Source organism: Labrus mixtus, chromosome 8, assembly GCF_963584025.1.
Source record: "Labrus mixtus chromosome 8, fLabMix1.1, whole genome shotgun sequence".
NCBI lineage: Eukaryota > Metazoa > Chordata > Actinopteri > Labriformes > Labridae > Labrus > Labrus mixtus.
This window is the reverse complement of record NC_083619.1, coordinates 9,733,299-9,750,146: the sequence shown is the minus strand read 5'-3', so window position 1 is coordinate 9,750,146 and position 16,848 is coordinate 9,733,299. Positions and strand designations below refer to the sequence as shown.

Here is a 16,848-nt window from a genome sequence, read left to right as displayed (position 1 = left end):
TCCTCCGGTACTGACACGCATTCAACTCGGCTTATTATATTTGTCACACACACCCCGCCGGTCCCACGCCTGTGTCTCTGCTGGTATATGATCGGCCGTGTGTTCGGTTACGTGTCTCAGAGGGTGCCGAGCTTGTTGTACCGGGTGTCGCTGACGATGAAGCCGCAGGTTGTGTTCGTGCTGGGCGGGCCTGGAGCCGGTAAAGGGACCCAGTGCTCCAGAATCGTGGAGGTACGAGAGATGACGAGAGAAAGGACAATGACAGACTCTGTATTAGGGTGTGTCATGTAGAGGTGTAAATAGTATTTAGGTCATTTCAGAATACACTTATCTTTTATTATCATCCACGCTGAAAGTCAATTCAGTGACTTTTCATTGTCCTCTAAAGTCAACCTGTGTGTGTTGGCCTGGCAGCTAGCTAGCCACTTAGCCACACAGGCTACACAGTTTCTCTCCTCACATTCATTATATGTGCACTACAGAGAACAAATGTTATATACAAGAGCTGTTAAAAAAGTATCACTATTCATTTCTGACAACTGTATCACCAAAAACTCTGTATTGTGGCTCTTTCTTAAATGTTATGTAGTCAAACGCCTGATAGTAAATATTCTTACTTTGTTAGTTTTTACTGTATTTTATTTTAACTTTGTTTAATCTCTTAAAGTGAGGTTTTGAGATAAGCCCTCATGGGTTTCCACCTCACCTGCACATGTGTTTTATTTATTTATTTTTTAAATTTTCTTTCATAAACTAAACTATGTCTTGGTAATTGTAAATCTGGAGAGCACTTTGTCACTCCTTGGATGTAAGATGGGGATTTTTGTTGTTTCTTGGCCGTCAAAAGTTTCTGCAGAATGGTCTTAATGGAGTGTGACGTGCCTTCAGCAATACATCTTCTATATTACTACTTCTAAAAGTCTATGATTAACTACTCTGTTCACGGATGTTACTGGGTGTTGGCTGCGCTGCTGTTCAGCTTGAATGACAGCCGTGTATAGAGGTTCCTTTCATTCAGGACTTCTTCCAGGCCTGTGTGTGAAAGCCTCTTCAACCTGTGAGGGGCTTTATGTAAATGAAGAGTGACCGTGTGAGCAGAAGTCTACAGACTTTATTCATAACCAATCGTCACTTTCTTCTCGACAAACTTGTTTATCTTTATGACTAGTTCAAGTGTGTTATACCTTAAGAGAACGGTTCTACCAGGAAAGATCAACTTTTCACGTTAAATCAAAATATCTGTGTCTCTCAGAACTACAACTACACCCATCTGTCAGCTGGAGACTTGCTGAGGGCGGAGCGAGCCAGAGAGGAGTCTGAGTTTGGACAGCTCATTGCCAACTACATCAAAGAGGGAAAAATTGTCCCTGTGGAGATCACTATCAATTTACTCAGGAAGGTAAGCACCTAAAACAGGCTGTAAATCAGGTTTGTACACCTAAGCCCTTTTCAAAACTCATTTGGCTTTAGGTGAGGAGGTGGCTGGGTAGTGGGCGGGGTCCCCATAAGGGTGACTGTCTTTGTGTTAATATCTCTACAACAAGTTTAAGAACATTTCCACAAGACAAAGGCAACAATTAAAAACAATATTATGACAACTGAGACTAGCAGTAGGGAAACTTTACTTTTCACTGACTTCATCACCCTGCTCGTGGTTGTACCTTCTCGTGGTAGTTTACGGGTTCAAACATTGGCTCACCCTGACTTAATGCTGACATTTTAAAAGTGAGCTCGGAGACAAAGTCTGGATAAAGTTTGGGTCAACAACTCGTGTTGGATCAACACATGCAGTCTACCTGCCTAGTGTTTGGTGCATTGCGTGAAATGGGCTCTTGTGTCCACTCTGCTGTTTTTAAGTCAGTAAAATGTAAGTCTGGTGATTTGATGCAGTCTGTTAAAACCAGTAATAAGCCTAGGTGCTGCATTCTGAACTTGTTGGAAGCAATAGAGTGATTTGTGGAAGTTACTGGAAAATGAATCATTGCCAATGATCGAACATGTATCTGTTATAAACTGTTCTATAAAGTGCTAACAAATCACAGCTGCTCTGTGATACAGACGTTTTGTTAAGTACAGCAGCACAGCGGTGATACAGGTGGTTTTTAAACACACAGAATTACAGAATGAGTTTGTGGATGTATTTTATGATCATTCTGTTTTACTCAGGTTCTGATTTGTTTATTGAATAAAGAACCTTCAAAATATTCTACAATTCACTTAGCAGACGCTTTTATCCTAAGTGATGTACATCAGAGAGAAAGTACATCACGAGCAAAGATCTAGAGAGGAGGAATCAAAGTCAAACGAACAGCTTTAAGTTCAATGGGAGACACAGGTGCTGACAGGAAGTGACCAGAGGCAAAGCACAACACCGACAGCTGTTCTTCAGAGTTCTAATCAGCATCAGAACCATCCTAAATATCATCATTATCAAACAAAACCATCGTCATTACTATCATCATCATCATCATCATCATCATGAATATCATTGTGTATGTGTTCATGAAAGAGTTGGGTCTTTAGCTTATTCTTAAAGGTTTGTTCAACCACTGGGGGGCGACAGAGGAGAAGAGTCTAGTTAGAGACCTTTTGTGAAGGTTGAATCAGACGCCCTTCATTGGCAGAGGGTAGTTCGGGGGGGGAGGGAGTGTAGACCTATATGAGAGAGTTAAAATAAGGAGGAGCTGTTTTTGTAAGCGAGCAGCAGAGTTTTAAATTTGAAGCGAGCAGTAACTGGGAGCCAGTGGAGGGAGATGAACAGTGGAGTGACATGTGCTCTTTTAGGAAGGTTGAAGACCAGTCGTGCTGCTGCATCTTCATTCAATCACAAGAAAAAAATATCATAAGAAAAAACATTTAATGATTCATTTCTTGTCTTGAAAGGCGATGGAAGAAACCATGCAGCAAGATGAGAAAAAGTTCCGCTTCCTCATAGACGGTTTTCCCCGCAACGAGGACAACCTGGAGGGCTGGAACACCGTCATGGATGGCAAAGCAGATGTCAAGTTTGTGCTTTTCTTTGACTGCAGTAATGAGGTACGTCATGGAAACTAGAGAGCCGTCTTGCTTTATTAACACTAACGCAAGGAACTGAGCTGATATCTTCACAGATTTTATACTGAGCTTGAGATTTTGTTTTTTTTATCGTCCTCAGGTTTGCATCGACAGATGTCTAGAAAGAGGGAAGGTCAGCGGACGCACGGATGATAACAGAGAAAGTTTGGAGAAAAGGTCAGTCTGGACCACGAATAAAATGAGACACTTTAGACTTTAACTGTAATGAACCATGTGCTAGTTGTGTTAACTACTGTAGTTGATCATTTATTGATTCCATGTTCTGGTGAACTTCTGCATTTCAACCAGCATATCTGATCAGTATAGATTTGTGATCTAATTATCGGACTGTTGGATACCTACATGTGTTTTTGTCCTCATTTATGTCTCCTTCAAGTCTTCTGTGTCACCTGACCCCGATAACCAGGCCTGTTTTTCTTTAATGCAGAATCCAAACCTACCTGCAGTCTACACGACCAATCATTGCACTGTATGAGAAACTCGGCAAGGTGCGCACTGTGGACGCCTCTCGCTCTGTGGATGAGGTGAGAAAATGGCAGCGACTGTTGGAAAACTTTTGTTAACATCAGCTAATGCTTACTAACATGATGTTTTGGGGTGTGGAGCTCTGAAAAGCCTGTGTCACTTACCAAACCTTTCAAGAGAAACCTATCAACCCTTTAATGGACACGTTCAAGTGGGTTGGTCTATTTGTTTGCAGCTTAAAGTGATATGACACTGGCATAGGGATGTTAGTAGATATCAGTATTTAAGCCAATCTGCCGTGTACATACACTTAAGATGGGCCCCCGAAGGTGTAGGAGACATCTTCACAGTTAATAGTCTACTGGTTCAAATACTACTTACAACTCTGAAATTAGTTGTTGTTTTTTATTCAATATTTTTTGTGGGAAACAAATTGAACCTTTGGTTTTTGTAGATTTTGGAGCCTCCTGTGGACAAAGTAGTAACTTGTATCTATCTGATTTTGTCTTGTACATGCGTGAGCAGTGTTTTTCCTCACAAAAGATCTCATCCTGCTCTTGTATCAAACATAGGCAAACATATCTCCTCCTGCCCCCTCCTCCCAAGAGTCGGTTTGTACCCTTGAAACCTTTCTGCACTCTGCTCTAACCTCTCTAATATTTATCCTAGTTTGACCACGTTTCTGGTCGTGGATCGAATTAGAAAAATGACGAGGCTTTTTTGGTCGGTAGATTCAGTTTTTACCTGGTTCAGATGAAAACTGATTTTACCGACCAAAAAAGCCTCTGAACCAGTTCGTTTGCCCGCTTCACTCGATGCAACACTTGTTAGTTTGCCGTTTTTCCTGATAAACCGAGGGGCCTCCAAAACAGCCATGTGTAAAACCTCCTACCTTCTCTGGTCAAAACAAAAAAAGACTATTCCAGACCAAAATTGAAACTCATAAAGGAGGACATGCTGGCTGCTGCACTGTTGACAGAGGAGCCAGCACTTAACAACATAGCATGTTTCCTTAATGTCTGATGATATAGTAAGGTCATTATATAGCTTAATTTAGTAGATATCTTACATATTGGACCTCTCAAAGAAATGTGAAAAAAAAAACATTTCCAGCCTGTTTGTTTCCTGATTACACTATTTTGTCTCTTCCAGGTGTTCGGTGATGTGAAAGCCATCCTGGACAAAGAGGGTTGAAGGTCTCCAGCTGCCAATAACATTTACATTTTTAGTTTTTCTTTTTATCAACTGCAAGTCCTCTATGATAAGTTTATATGTCCATTCATATAACTTTTTACTTTTGATTACTGTTTTGTTTTACTTTTTTTCCACCTACTTTGTAAATGCTGCACTTTTTGTTTCTGTGTGTTTGTGTGTGTGTGGTCTGTGTCAGTATGAATGAGAAGTAGAGATGCCTAAGCTTCTACTTGAGAACAGATAGTTGCTGTATTTCATCATAGTCTGAGGCCTTCACATTGAAACAAATGGATCATTAACTTAGAGCAACTTTTTTTTTGTCAATCAAAGGCACTTCTTAAATGTCATCAGACAAGGAATATATCACTCATGTCTTCAGAGGATCATGTTTTAGAAGCAGCAAAAGCTTCCGACCAAATAGTTGCTTGACATGATGACGACAGACTTGGATCAATTTAAGACTGACAAATCAGAAAAAACCTTTCAAATGAAATGTATAAAACAAGGTGTCTCATCTTTAATGGACAGCACTACAGAAACATGACATTTTGTGACGTGTGGAGTTATCAGATCCATGTTCATGTATTTGACTCTGAATACCTGGATGTGCTTCATAGCTTCAACATGTTGGATTAGACTAGAAAACACATGAAGATAAAATATTTGATAAATCTGTTGTACTGTATCTTGAAGGAGGAGGAATTAAAATGCAAATTAAAGATTGATTTTTTTTCCCTTTTTGTGCCTCATTATTTGTTGTAGAATATTTTTTATTATAAATAACTTTCCATGGTTATATCTGGAAAACTCACTTTGTAAGCATAGCAGACCCTAGAAAGACTCGAGCTGCTTTATTCAAAAACACTAGCTCAAAAGTAGTGCTATGGTCAATCACTTGAAATGTTTTTTATCAAGATTAATTACCACTTCACTGGATTTGACAAAATCCAATGTTTTTATTAGGTTTTTATGAAATCAGCCAGCAGGGGGCGCTTGACATCACTATAATTTGAGGAGGTGTGTTTCATTGGTCGTTTGGCTCCACAGGTTGAAAAACGTATATCAGTAAGTTGAATGCGGACTAACTGGTTCCATTTTCTGTTTGTAAAGGACACATTTAACCAACTAAGATAATTATTGAAGAGATAAATAATGTTCATTAGCTTAGCTCTCTAAATGTGTGAATTATTCCCTTTCATTATATATGCATAATTATCTTTTTCTTACAGTACTTAAAAGTACTTTTGAATTCATCATACTTTTGTTTTATTGCAGGGACCGAGCTAAATTAAAGGTTATTGTACCACAGTATGCTGACAGCTTATTTACATCGTTTGTCTCTTAACAGAAAACATTTCTTCTAAACAAAAACAATTCATAAACATCCATTAATATGAAATAATGATAAAGATATGAATTAAGTGTTTACTAAAAAATTGTTTTAAACTTCTTACATTAATTTATATACTTATATCATTCAGTAATTTGTTTCTAAGTATATGTTTAAGTTTCTAACAGTTGCATGTATTTATTCAAGCTCATAAAACTGAACTTGTCTCCAAGTCTGACCTTTTATTCAGGTTTCTGTGGCGGAGAATAAATGAGTATTCATAGGAGTGAACACCAGGGGGAGCAAGAGAAGAGCTGCATTTTGTTTTTCCTCAGCTGCACACTAGTAAAATTCTCTAAAATAAAAATGTATTCTTTTTTAAAACTATCTTACATAAACAAAAACACAATTGATGCAACAATTATAACATAGTGTACATTTTATTTTCATGTCATATATATATATATATATATATATATATATATTCTCTGCAGTTACAAAGACATTTGCTGACATATTTTCCTGAGCATTTTTCAGCTTGGGGCCTGGTGTATCTGCATTTCAAGAGCTACATTAAACAGATCATCAGCTACAAGATTAGCAGTACCTGACAAACCTGCACATGATATTAGGGCAATGTACCGAATGTGAAATAAATCATGATAACACTAACGTTTTTCATGTCAGGGAGAAGTATGTGAATGTAAGGCACTGTGAATATACTGGTTCATACAAGTGCACTATAATACATACGGTTAGTTAAAATACCTTCAGTGACCCTGTGGATGTATCATTCCAGCACCACAATGTGTTAGAATAAAGCAAAGAAACGAATATAAATAAGAATATAGCAAGTGAAATGCTTGAAAAAATAAAATATTTACATAGCATTTTTAAAAGGGGAACAATCTGTTCATATTCCAATATGTACCACAAACTTTTAAAGACAAAATAAAAAGCCCTTGTGTTATTAACTGCATGTAAGAAAAACAAAACTCTGCGTAAATATATTTGTACTCTGCCAGCAGACGGCAATCTGAAAATATATATTATCTTATTTACAAAAATAAACTAAGGAAACATGAACAGTGAGCACATAACTTAGTTAATTCACACCAGTAGCTATAAAGCAGAAGCGGAACAGTGATTCTCAATCTGACCGAGAAAGAGGACTGTCCTTCAATGCTGACATACTGATATGTGATTGGCCAAACAGAGATACCTGCTCATATTCACATTCACAATATGCACTCTGTTAGACATTCACAGTGCACATAGCATACACGTCAACAATCTTTGAACTACCAAAGTGCTTACATTAAGTCATGTGCATCATATACAAATGCATAAAAGGCATATACTACATATATATAATATTTATGTATTTCTATGTAAAACATAAAAATCTTTTGACAACATGGCGGCCGATGCAAAAGGCAAATGACACACAGGAGGAATTCAGCAGGCGCTCATCAGGCCTGTGAGGACGTTACTGGGAGTCCTTCGATACTGGGCCTTGGTGTTGGTGACGGCGCCGTGCTTCTGCCGGAGGTGAAGCCTCAGCTGGCTCTTGTGTCTGAAGTGGAGGTCACATTTTTCACACTGATGGAAAGAAAAAAATCAAATGATTTAAAATAATGACCTCCACTAGAAGGTTTTGTTTTTGTTCAAGCACAGCTATAGCTCTCTAGGATTACCACTCAGGACTTAAAACTACCAATTCATCAGGGAAGGGGAGCGATTACTCTGTCGCAGACACAGAGGATAAGGAGTAGGAAGCTTACATGATAAGGCTTCTCTCCCGTATGAATGCGCATGTGGCTCTTGAGCGTCTGAAGGTGACGAAAGTGTGTGCCACAGATCTCACACGGATACGGCTTCTCTCCGGTGTGGATCAACACATGAGCGCGAAGATGGGCCACCTGGAGGGGAAATTACAGCTCACATTAGAACATGCACACTTGAAGGCAGCAGGTTGACGTTTTGTAAGGATTTCCTGCCATTTTTGTTCCTCACCTGGACAAATCTGGAGCCGCAGGTCTCACACTTGTAAGGCTTCTCTCCAGAGTGGATGCGCGAGTGTGTCTTGAGGTTTGCTGGTCGGTTAAACTGAGCACCACAGATGTTGCAGTGGTATGGCTTCGCACCTGGATGTTGACGGCAAGAGGTTTAGGAATTAATGAAAGAGTCATATCTAAGAGGTTTATGTAATTGGACTTTTAAATGCCAAAGGAGGATTTACGAGTCTTACCAGTGTGAACAGTCTTATGGCTGGCCAGGTTGCCCTTGTAGCGGAAGGCGGCCTGGCAGCAGTCGCACTTGTACGGCTTATCGCTGTGGACCTGGACCATGTGGTCTTTGAGGGAGTCCTCTTCTAAGAACTTAGAGTCACAGCCATTACAGAAGTATGTGTTGTTTTCTGGAGAGAGAAAAAAAAAGTACAATAAATAAATAAACCTCTGATTTTGATGGAAAAGAAATGTAACTACAGATTCCTGGCATGTTGAGTCCACTTACCACCAGGGGAGGAGGAACACTGCGAGTGTATTATGGCGGCCTCCTCTCTGCTGTATGAGTCGGGAGAGAGATGACCCATATCCATGCATCGAGGGCTGTCACAGCCACAGGAGGAACATCTGCGCTGGCTGCACACAGAAGGGATTTTAATTCATTGCTTTTTCTACATTTTTTCCTCTTTCCAAATATATTCAGCTTAAATTTCGGTCCTTACCCGAGGCTGCTGCAGGGGCTACTGCTGAAGCTGTCTGAACTCTGAAACATGAAGATTTCCTCTCTGTGCTCACCGGCTCCCTCTTCTGTCTGAACATCACCGTTTCCCTCAGCTTCTCTCCTATATGGGCTCAGCGTGGGGGACATGGCGATGGCTTCAGATTCAGGGTCGCCTCCCTGGACCTCCTTCTCGTTCTCGTCAGGTGTTTGGTTCATAACGATCAGCTTGTACTTCTTCCAGTTGCGAGCCTTGGTGTTGCTTGAACAGTCAGACGACTGATTAAGGCTTAGTGTGGCGCTTCTGCTGCTGTTGGACTCAGTTGGTGAGTTGGGCTGGCAGTCAGATCTCAGGGGGCTTTGAGGGCTACTGATCACACCTTTAAGAAAACCTGGAGACAATCTGAGGCAGCTGCTTTGTGGGTGCTGAATGCTGTCTTTCTCCATGGGTGTAGCAGGCCTTTGAAGGCTCTCTTGAGCTCCTGCTGGTCTCATGATGGTGGTGGGGAAACTGGGGCGGGATGGTACAGGGTCGGAGATGCTGGTGTTGGCCTCACTGGGAGCCACCTGGGAGCATTGTTTCTGAGGCAGAGCCCCTCCTCTGGTAAGGTTGCTTGACTTATGGGGACCTTCAAGCTGTACAGAAGGGACCTGGGGGTCCCCGTAGACGTGATAGGAGCCGGAAGTGTTGATCCCCCTGAAGACATTGGGGATGTAGGAGGAGTTTGATGTGTGAATGTTTCTAAAGTCTTGCTCTTTTTCAGCAGTAGGCCTCTCCTCGGGCAGACATAATGAGTTCATCTGTACCTCCTCAAGTGTCATGCTGAGAGTCTGATTTCTGTGGAAACAGGTGAAACATTAAGTATTTAACTCAAACTCAAACCGTTTACCTTTTCACTTAAACATGGTTGTTTCATGTTTTTCTCTACCTGGACTTGATGAACCTGTGGCAGGTGTCGGCCACATGCTCCATCTGGAGGTAGACCGCTGTGTTCATAGTGGCAACGGCCAGACTGTCCTTCAGGTTCAGACAGGATGTGTACATGAAGTCCAGCAGGATTGAGAAACCCTTGGGATCCACTTTGGGGTCTAAGCTTATGGCACTGAGGTTTCTGTTCTTGGGGTCCATGAACACAGAATAAAAGAAGCCGCTGTAAAAGAAAAAAAGGCATGATGAGTGCTGAACATAAGCACATCTGAGATTCAATAACTCCTGGAAATTCATTTATAAAGGGATGAGATCTGAATTTATATCAGGTGCAGTAAGTGTGCCAGATCTTATAGTTGTGCATACCTGCAGGCCACCAAGATGGCCTTATGAGCACGAAACTGCTGTCCGTCCACCTGTATGGTGACATCGGTCAGGATGTTCCTGCTGCGAAGGCGGTTGAAGTTGAGTAATACATCGCACGCATGCCGGGTGAATTGGATGCAGTCATCCGTAGTCGTCGCCATGCTTTCAAAATCTGTACGAGGGTAGAAATAATAGAAACATGTTTGTTCGTTATCTGCTACTCCACTACCAAACAAAAATAAACAACACAGCTACACACCCTGCAGGAACATAACAAGGTGTGGATATCACCACTTGTATTGAAAAGACGACCATATTCTCTGGCAAAATGTCAATTAGTCACTACATTTGTTCATTAGATTAAGTTTATTTGCCGTCTAGATGAGATTTTCTTCAGTCTAGTAAACTTAGAAAATCATTTTAAAATACCAAATCTGAGCAAAAAGTCGAGTTATAGTTGTAACAGGTCATAGTTGATCAAATCGACATGATAAGTGAATTCATTGTAGGTCACCGCCTCTGGCTCTCACTGACACTATGAGTGGAAACAGGCCACCTGCATTCAGGCTTCATAAACAAAACAAGCTTTAAAATAGAACAAGTGTCATGACTGAGTTTTATCAGGAGGAGGCGTCATTGCAAAGAGAAAAGTAAAAAGGTATGTTTTCTAAGCCTGACACTTTATTCAGCGTTATACCATATAATAGAATAGATACTGTGAATAGATAAGTTAACAAGTTATTATTGAAAACTGATATTTTTAGTTGATTTGCTGTGGCATAAACTTGGGATCAAGTTTTCCATAATTTTGAAAAGACATAAAACTTGAGGGAAAAAACAACAACAATATTTTCCAATGCAAACATGACTTCTAATGTTAAAAAGTTCCCTTAATGTGAGATTCAGTGCGTATTGTCGTGTTTATCGCAGATGTACATAATGTAACAAACAGCTCAGTGCTGGCAGCCTGCAGACAGAAACGTGTTTGACGTTGAGCACATTCCGTCCTGACTGCTCAGATTAGGTTGCCAGTACACAGAGAGGTTTCCTGTTCCCCGACATAAGTAGAACTCAACTCTTTTAACCCATTACTATTTGCTCCCCTCCTGCTAAACTAATCGCTCCACTTAGGCTACTTCTAAGCCAATTAGGCCTAAACTAAATCGAGACGATACACTTTAGTAGGATGTGATTTTTAAGGAGTGGTTGGTTAGTTGTAAACTGGCACAGCAGGCAAGTCTTTCTCAAAGTTAGAAATAATGTTAAACTGTCACGTTTTGGGACACTCTTGTAGTTTAAATGTATCGTTTAAAGTATTTAGTCGATTAATGGTAATAATAATGATACGTGTTCAGCTCTGCATTGGAGGCACAAAGTCAAGTCAAAAGAGAACTGCGCAGAAAGAAAACAAGATGAAGCAGACAGACCGATCCAGTTGCGCAACTATCTCGTAGGTTTTCATAACTTCCAAAATAGTGACTCAAATACAAACATAAAGGCAATCAGTAAAACAAATACAATGACTAATAACTCGAATTTATGTACAGCTGCTTTAGCTAAAGGTTAACGTCGCCAAATTGCTGCTTGTTTCCAAACCGACTTGTAGCACAAGTGTTGACATTAAATCCGCACACACTGCAGTCGCACTTCCCTCTAAAACACAAGCAGACACAGCACCTCTCAGTATAAACTTTCATAGTTCAAGTCTGTTAGGACTTCACTTCTAGCTAAAAGATACTGAAAATATAGAAATTAAAAATCCAGCCCGGGAGCAGCCGAAGCAGTGCCTGCTGCCTCGCCACACTCCTGAACCTAATGCTGAGAAAATAGGAAGGAAAAAAAAGTCACCTTGTGAAAGTTTCCTCGAAACTCTGTGCATCACCAGTTCTGAGAATCCAGTTCTAAGAAACAGAGCAGCTCAATTCTCGGAATTTCAACACAGGGCCGTACCATTATCTGTGGGGCGGGGGAGCGTCACACTCTAAGCATTACATTATAAGTCTAATGTAAGCATTATTTCAATGTTGTACCGTCAAGACTAAACACTTGAACACACATTATTACATTATTACTCATAATGCAACGTACTTTGTTGGATTAATGTGCGCTATGTGCAAGACTTTATCAGTCAATGTGTTTATTTCGAAGTGGATTATTCTCCCAGTGTAGTGGATGTGTCCAAGTGCAAGGTCAGCTGACCAAGTTATAAATACTGTGGGGAATATGAGAGGCCGTGCTCGCAGTACGCCAACCTGCCTGAGGTGCCTAGAAGAGAAGAGTTGAAGAAAGTCAGTCATCCTATCTTCTAATAATTCCGAGTATCCAGTTTAAGTAGATTTCTTTCAGCGACCATTACCCCGCCACGTGTGTGTTTGGTTTCACATGCTGCTTTGTCTTTAAAAAACTCTTTTTAAGCGTTAAAGTTGCTTTGTTGATTTCAGTGTAAACTGTGTAAAACATGTAAAGTGTGTTTAATATAGGCCTACGTTTGAAGTGAGAATTGATTGTCTGTCTGGGAAATTATACTGATAAATGATTGTGCCACAAGATGCCTCACAGCTCAGTGTGTGTACATTTTTTTGTATTTCAAAATGCTTCAGTTATCTCTAACAGACTCCAATATCACTGTTTTAGCTTTTTAGACTTCCTGACTTGCCAAATCAGTCAACAAAATAACGGACTGCACCTTAACGACCTGATAATAACAGGTTAAGTAGCTACTGTTTGTAGTAAATAACATGAATAAAAATGAGGCATCAATCACAGAGTGCTGTCAGTATGATTTTGTGCGATGACACTGACTTCAAACTTCTAGATCTGCTGATAAATTGCACAACAGCAGCACTAATTATGACCTCGTTGTGAATCTATCTTTGTGCTCCTTCAGTAATGCTCCTCACTAGTTCCATGTCCACTGCAGGTGTTAGTGTTTCCTTTCTTTATGTCGTCAATGTGTACAAAGCGTCAGCTCTCCTGCCAGGTGTGTTGAGTGTTTCTTTTTGAATGCGGCAGGCCTTTTCTTTCTTTACAGCCTATGTTTATCAAAATCAATCTAACCAATTACAAAGTATTCGATTTATTGTTAGAATGATTTAAATGATATCTTAATGGAAACATTATGTTCTTTAAATGCCATCGTTACTGATCATAGCTTTGTTTTCTCTCGTATATAGCACATCTTCCTGTCAATTCCGTCAAAACGAAAGGTTACAAAAGGTTGGGTGTTTTTTTCAGGCTGTTTTTCATTTAATAGAAAATACCCTTTAAGCAGGGTGGCTTTGCCTGTCATTATTACAAGTGAGTTAAAGTGAGTATTAGTTGTGACTAGCAAATCATAGTGGCACTACAGTACCTATATATACCTCTGTTTTTAACAGCTTATAAAAGATGTTAAAATGTCCATGAAAACCGAATCTAGTAAAAGTACCTTATTAGGATCACACTTGTTCTAATGTATGTTTGAAGATTATAAGATGCAAATATTAAATTACTTTTCTACCTTGTAAAAACACTACAACAAAAGAATCTAAATGTGTCTTCTTTTACTCGACATGTTTTGCAGAGAAGGTCGGCTCTCAGACTTCATCCTACCTCATGAAATAAATGTGCAGCTCAACAGGTCTAAATTACAGCCGCTCAGGTGCTATGGCAACAAAGAGGTCTATTTGTAGTTAATGTTTTTACTCTTCATTTTTTCCCCTGCGCTTATCTTTAGTGGCCTAACTTTCTGTGGGTTGTTCGCCTTCACATCCTCTGAAAGGAGTGACATTTTCTGCTCTGAGTGAGACGAGACAAAAAGCTTGGTCGGTCTTCAGCAGAAACACTGCAGAATATAAACGTCTCATTTCCTCTTTTGTTGATTGTTCAGGCTGTAGGTTGAACAGAATCAATAACATAGCCTTTCCCTTGCATTTATCAGGGCAGCAACCTTCACCTTCACAAAGGGGTTCACTGCAGTAACAAACAGATCAGTTCAAGCAGATGTGTGGTGCAGATATCTGTTCATTTAGGAGTCTAATCAAAATGATCACACAAACATGGTACCTCTGCTTAGCTTTGCAAAGATGTAATGTCCTATCAGCTTGTATTTATGTCTTGCATTGAGGTCTGAATTTGTTTTGCCATAAAAAAACAGCTTCATCTTGTTTTTAGTTGTGTGAATGTTTTTAATAAAAATCTAAAAGCAACCAGGTGAACATTGGTCAGTGAGTGGCAGAAATATAAACGACTTAAACTCCATCATAGCACCTTGTCTGTTGTGAGTGCTGTCTGTAGTGTTACCGGTCGAGCCGTCCCCTTTGAGGAAGAAGTCGCTGTTATTTCAGGGATATGATGTAGTAACAGAAAGTACCAGGATATTGCTTTGTCAAAGTGAAGTGCATACTTTCACAAGTCAAACACAATGTGTCCAGATGAACTCAGATTCAAGTATATTGGTTGTGGACAAAGCCCATGTGTTTTTGAACACTGCACTAAGTGAATAAGTACCTGTTATAAGCAACCGGACTGATGTCTCACCACAATTCTTCACTGGTAAGTTAAATCAGCTAAAAGCCTACAAACGTGGCCCCAAGCATCAAAACCTGCAGTTTCCCAAACAAAATGTTATTTAAAAAGTATCAGTCGTCTTGGAAAATATGAAATCTGCGACAGCCATAATATCGTCATTGTGATGATAAAAAAAATGATGAGTATAGTTAAACAAATGGAAATGGATACATTTCTCAAAACAGATGTGAAAAACACCAAAACAGCAGATTCAAAAAAAGTTTCTCTTCTTCTTCCTGTGTATGCCTGTTACCCAAACATCAGACAGACGTGTCTCGTTCATATTTTCTGCAGGACCCATCTGTAGAATGCATGTCGCCGCTTGGGATTTTGCCAGCCAATGCTGGAACAAATTTGTTGCTGTTCCTCTATAGTGCTCCCCTCCCCCTTTCATGAACTCCTCTGACCCCTAGGGGCTTAGACACAGACGGATATCAACGAGCCTATCCCAAAACATGACCCAGGCACATGGTTGTCTGACAGAAGATCAAAGGTCACATCAGTAAAATATGACAAAACTAGCTCAGCATTCGCACTCACATAGCCTGAGGGGCGAGAGAGGAAAGTGTCCGTTTCTGTTCAACTAGGAGCGTGCACTTGAATTTAGTGAGAAGCGTGAAAACAGAAATGTTTTTCTTTGTTAACACACAAAAAACAACCACAGAAGGACAATATATGTGTACTTTATAGCTTGTTTGTTAACAGGAAGCTCTAACTTTAGTGTCATTTTTGAGCAGCTGCTGATGCACATAAACCACGAAACATTGAGTATCAGCGCATGGATGTGTTAAACATGGGGATCTTTGAACTGCTTTCCTGTGTGGGACTTACTGAGAAGTACTAAACACACCAAACAGCTCACACTATAAAGTAAATCTGAATCAGTAACAACTGACGGCATTTTGGTTAAAAATGCATCTTATTCATAACCGTTCTTGTTTATGAGAAAACTGTCTCGTGCATATATTTTTGAACGCCCGTGGAAACATAAAGGCATGTTATCAGAATAGAGTGCACGCTAATACATCTCAACTCTGTGTCTCAGTATTTTATCATTTTATCTGTGTGTCCTCTGATGTGGTGAAATAAGGCCCTAAGATAAGTTTCATACGCAGAGAAACAGTTTGCTGCCTCGCTATCAAACAGGAACTCTGCTCTTCATGACTTTCATGTCTGTGGTTTCACAGTCGGGCTCAGCGACAGAGACAGAGGACGAGCCTCTGCAGTTTCATGTTAGACCATCGAGTTTCCTCTCAAAGCTTGTGATGTAATCTCACAGAGCCAACTTTTTTTTTTATGTCTTACTTTAAAGGTCACATATCATATTCATTTTCAAGCAGTTTGAATAAGTCTCGGCGCTCCCTAAACCATGTATGTGAAGTTTCTGGTTAAAGAAAAAAAAAGGACAGGCTGTTTCTGTGTCTTCTGTGCCCGTTGTGATGTCATGAAGGGAAAATGCCCAAACAGCCTGTTCGAGCACACATTTTCTGAAAAGGGGAGCAGGCAAAAGACGGAGTGGATGGACTTATCTCAGAAGTTTCCATCTCATTTTTTTCTTCTTAGCTTGAGCTTTTGTAGTTGTGGAAAGGAAGAGAGCATACCCACTGAGCAACAGTTAAATCGATTTATTGACAGAAGTGAAAACATGGACAACTTTACAGCTCTGAACATTTCATTCTTTCTTTTTACTCCAGCACTCTCCATGTTGATACTGCTGTCTTGTTTTCTCCGCGGCTTTCTTCTAAGCATTTATGAGTTCTGAGTCAAAGCACCATAGCGGAAACTGTGGAGCATATGCATAACGCCTAGGCCAGTTTGGGGCCAATTGAGGTGTATGCATACAAGAGGAAATAAACCGACCACATTATCTGGGTGTGTTAGTCCAACTTCGAGAAACTCAACTTCTTCTGATTTTAGTCAGACTATTATGTTAACATGTAGTTTAAAAGTCTAGTTTTAGGTGGACTTGCACAATAAATTTACTTGTTTTTAACATCATGTTAGACTGGGAAAGATATGTGAAGCTCTCGGCAGGCAGGCTGTCCTGAAAATTTTCTAGTAAGAGCTCCTGGTGGCAATTGTTGAAACAAAAAGTAGGCCAAACTTACAAAGTTTCCCAAAGTCTATGAAGTCATAAATCCCCCAAATTTGGATCATATCAATTGGCCCTGGGTCACTTGAGGACTCGGGTCCTCGTGTTCCAGCCCTGTATAAA

The 16,848-nt window shown here is 40.1% G+C and overlaps 2 protein-coding genes across 2 annotated transcripts; one reads left to right on the top strand and one right to left on the bottom strand.

Annotated features, from left to right (window-relative positions):
• Window positions 1-26: 26 nt before the first annotated feature.
• Window positions 27-5,469, top strand: cmpk (cytidylate kinase). The gene is made up of 6 exons (XM_061044132.1): window positions 27-231; window positions 1,253-1,399; window positions 2,884-3,036; window positions 3,155-3,231; window positions 3,503-3,599; window positions 4,693-5,469. The coding sequence occupies exons 1-6, from the start codon at window positions 88-90 to the stop codon at window positions 4,732-4,734; spliced, it is 660 nt and encodes a 219-aa protein (XP_060900115.1). The 5' UTR covers window positions 27-87; the 3' UTR covers window positions 4,735-5,469.
• Window positions 5,470-6,485: 1,016 nt separating this feature from the next.
• bcl6ab (BCL6A transcription repressor b) lies at window positions 6,486-12,065 on the bottom strand. The gene is made up of 9 exons (XM_061044130.1): window positions 11,934-12,065; window positions 10,086-10,257; window positions 9,721-9,942; window positions 8,796-9,629; window positions 8,582-8,709; window positions 8,316-8,483; window positions 8,081-8,211; window positions 7,849-7,986; window positions 6,486-7,666 (listed from the first exon to the last, which is right to left on the bottom strand). Exons 1-9 carry the CDS (start codon window positions 11,962-11,964, stop codon window positions 7,523-7,525), a joined length of 1,968 nt encoding a protein of 655 aa, XP_060900113.1. The 5' UTR covers window positions 11,965-12,065; the 3' UTR covers window positions 6,486-7,522.
• Between the last annotated feature and the right edge of the window lie 4,783 nt (window positions 12,066-16,848).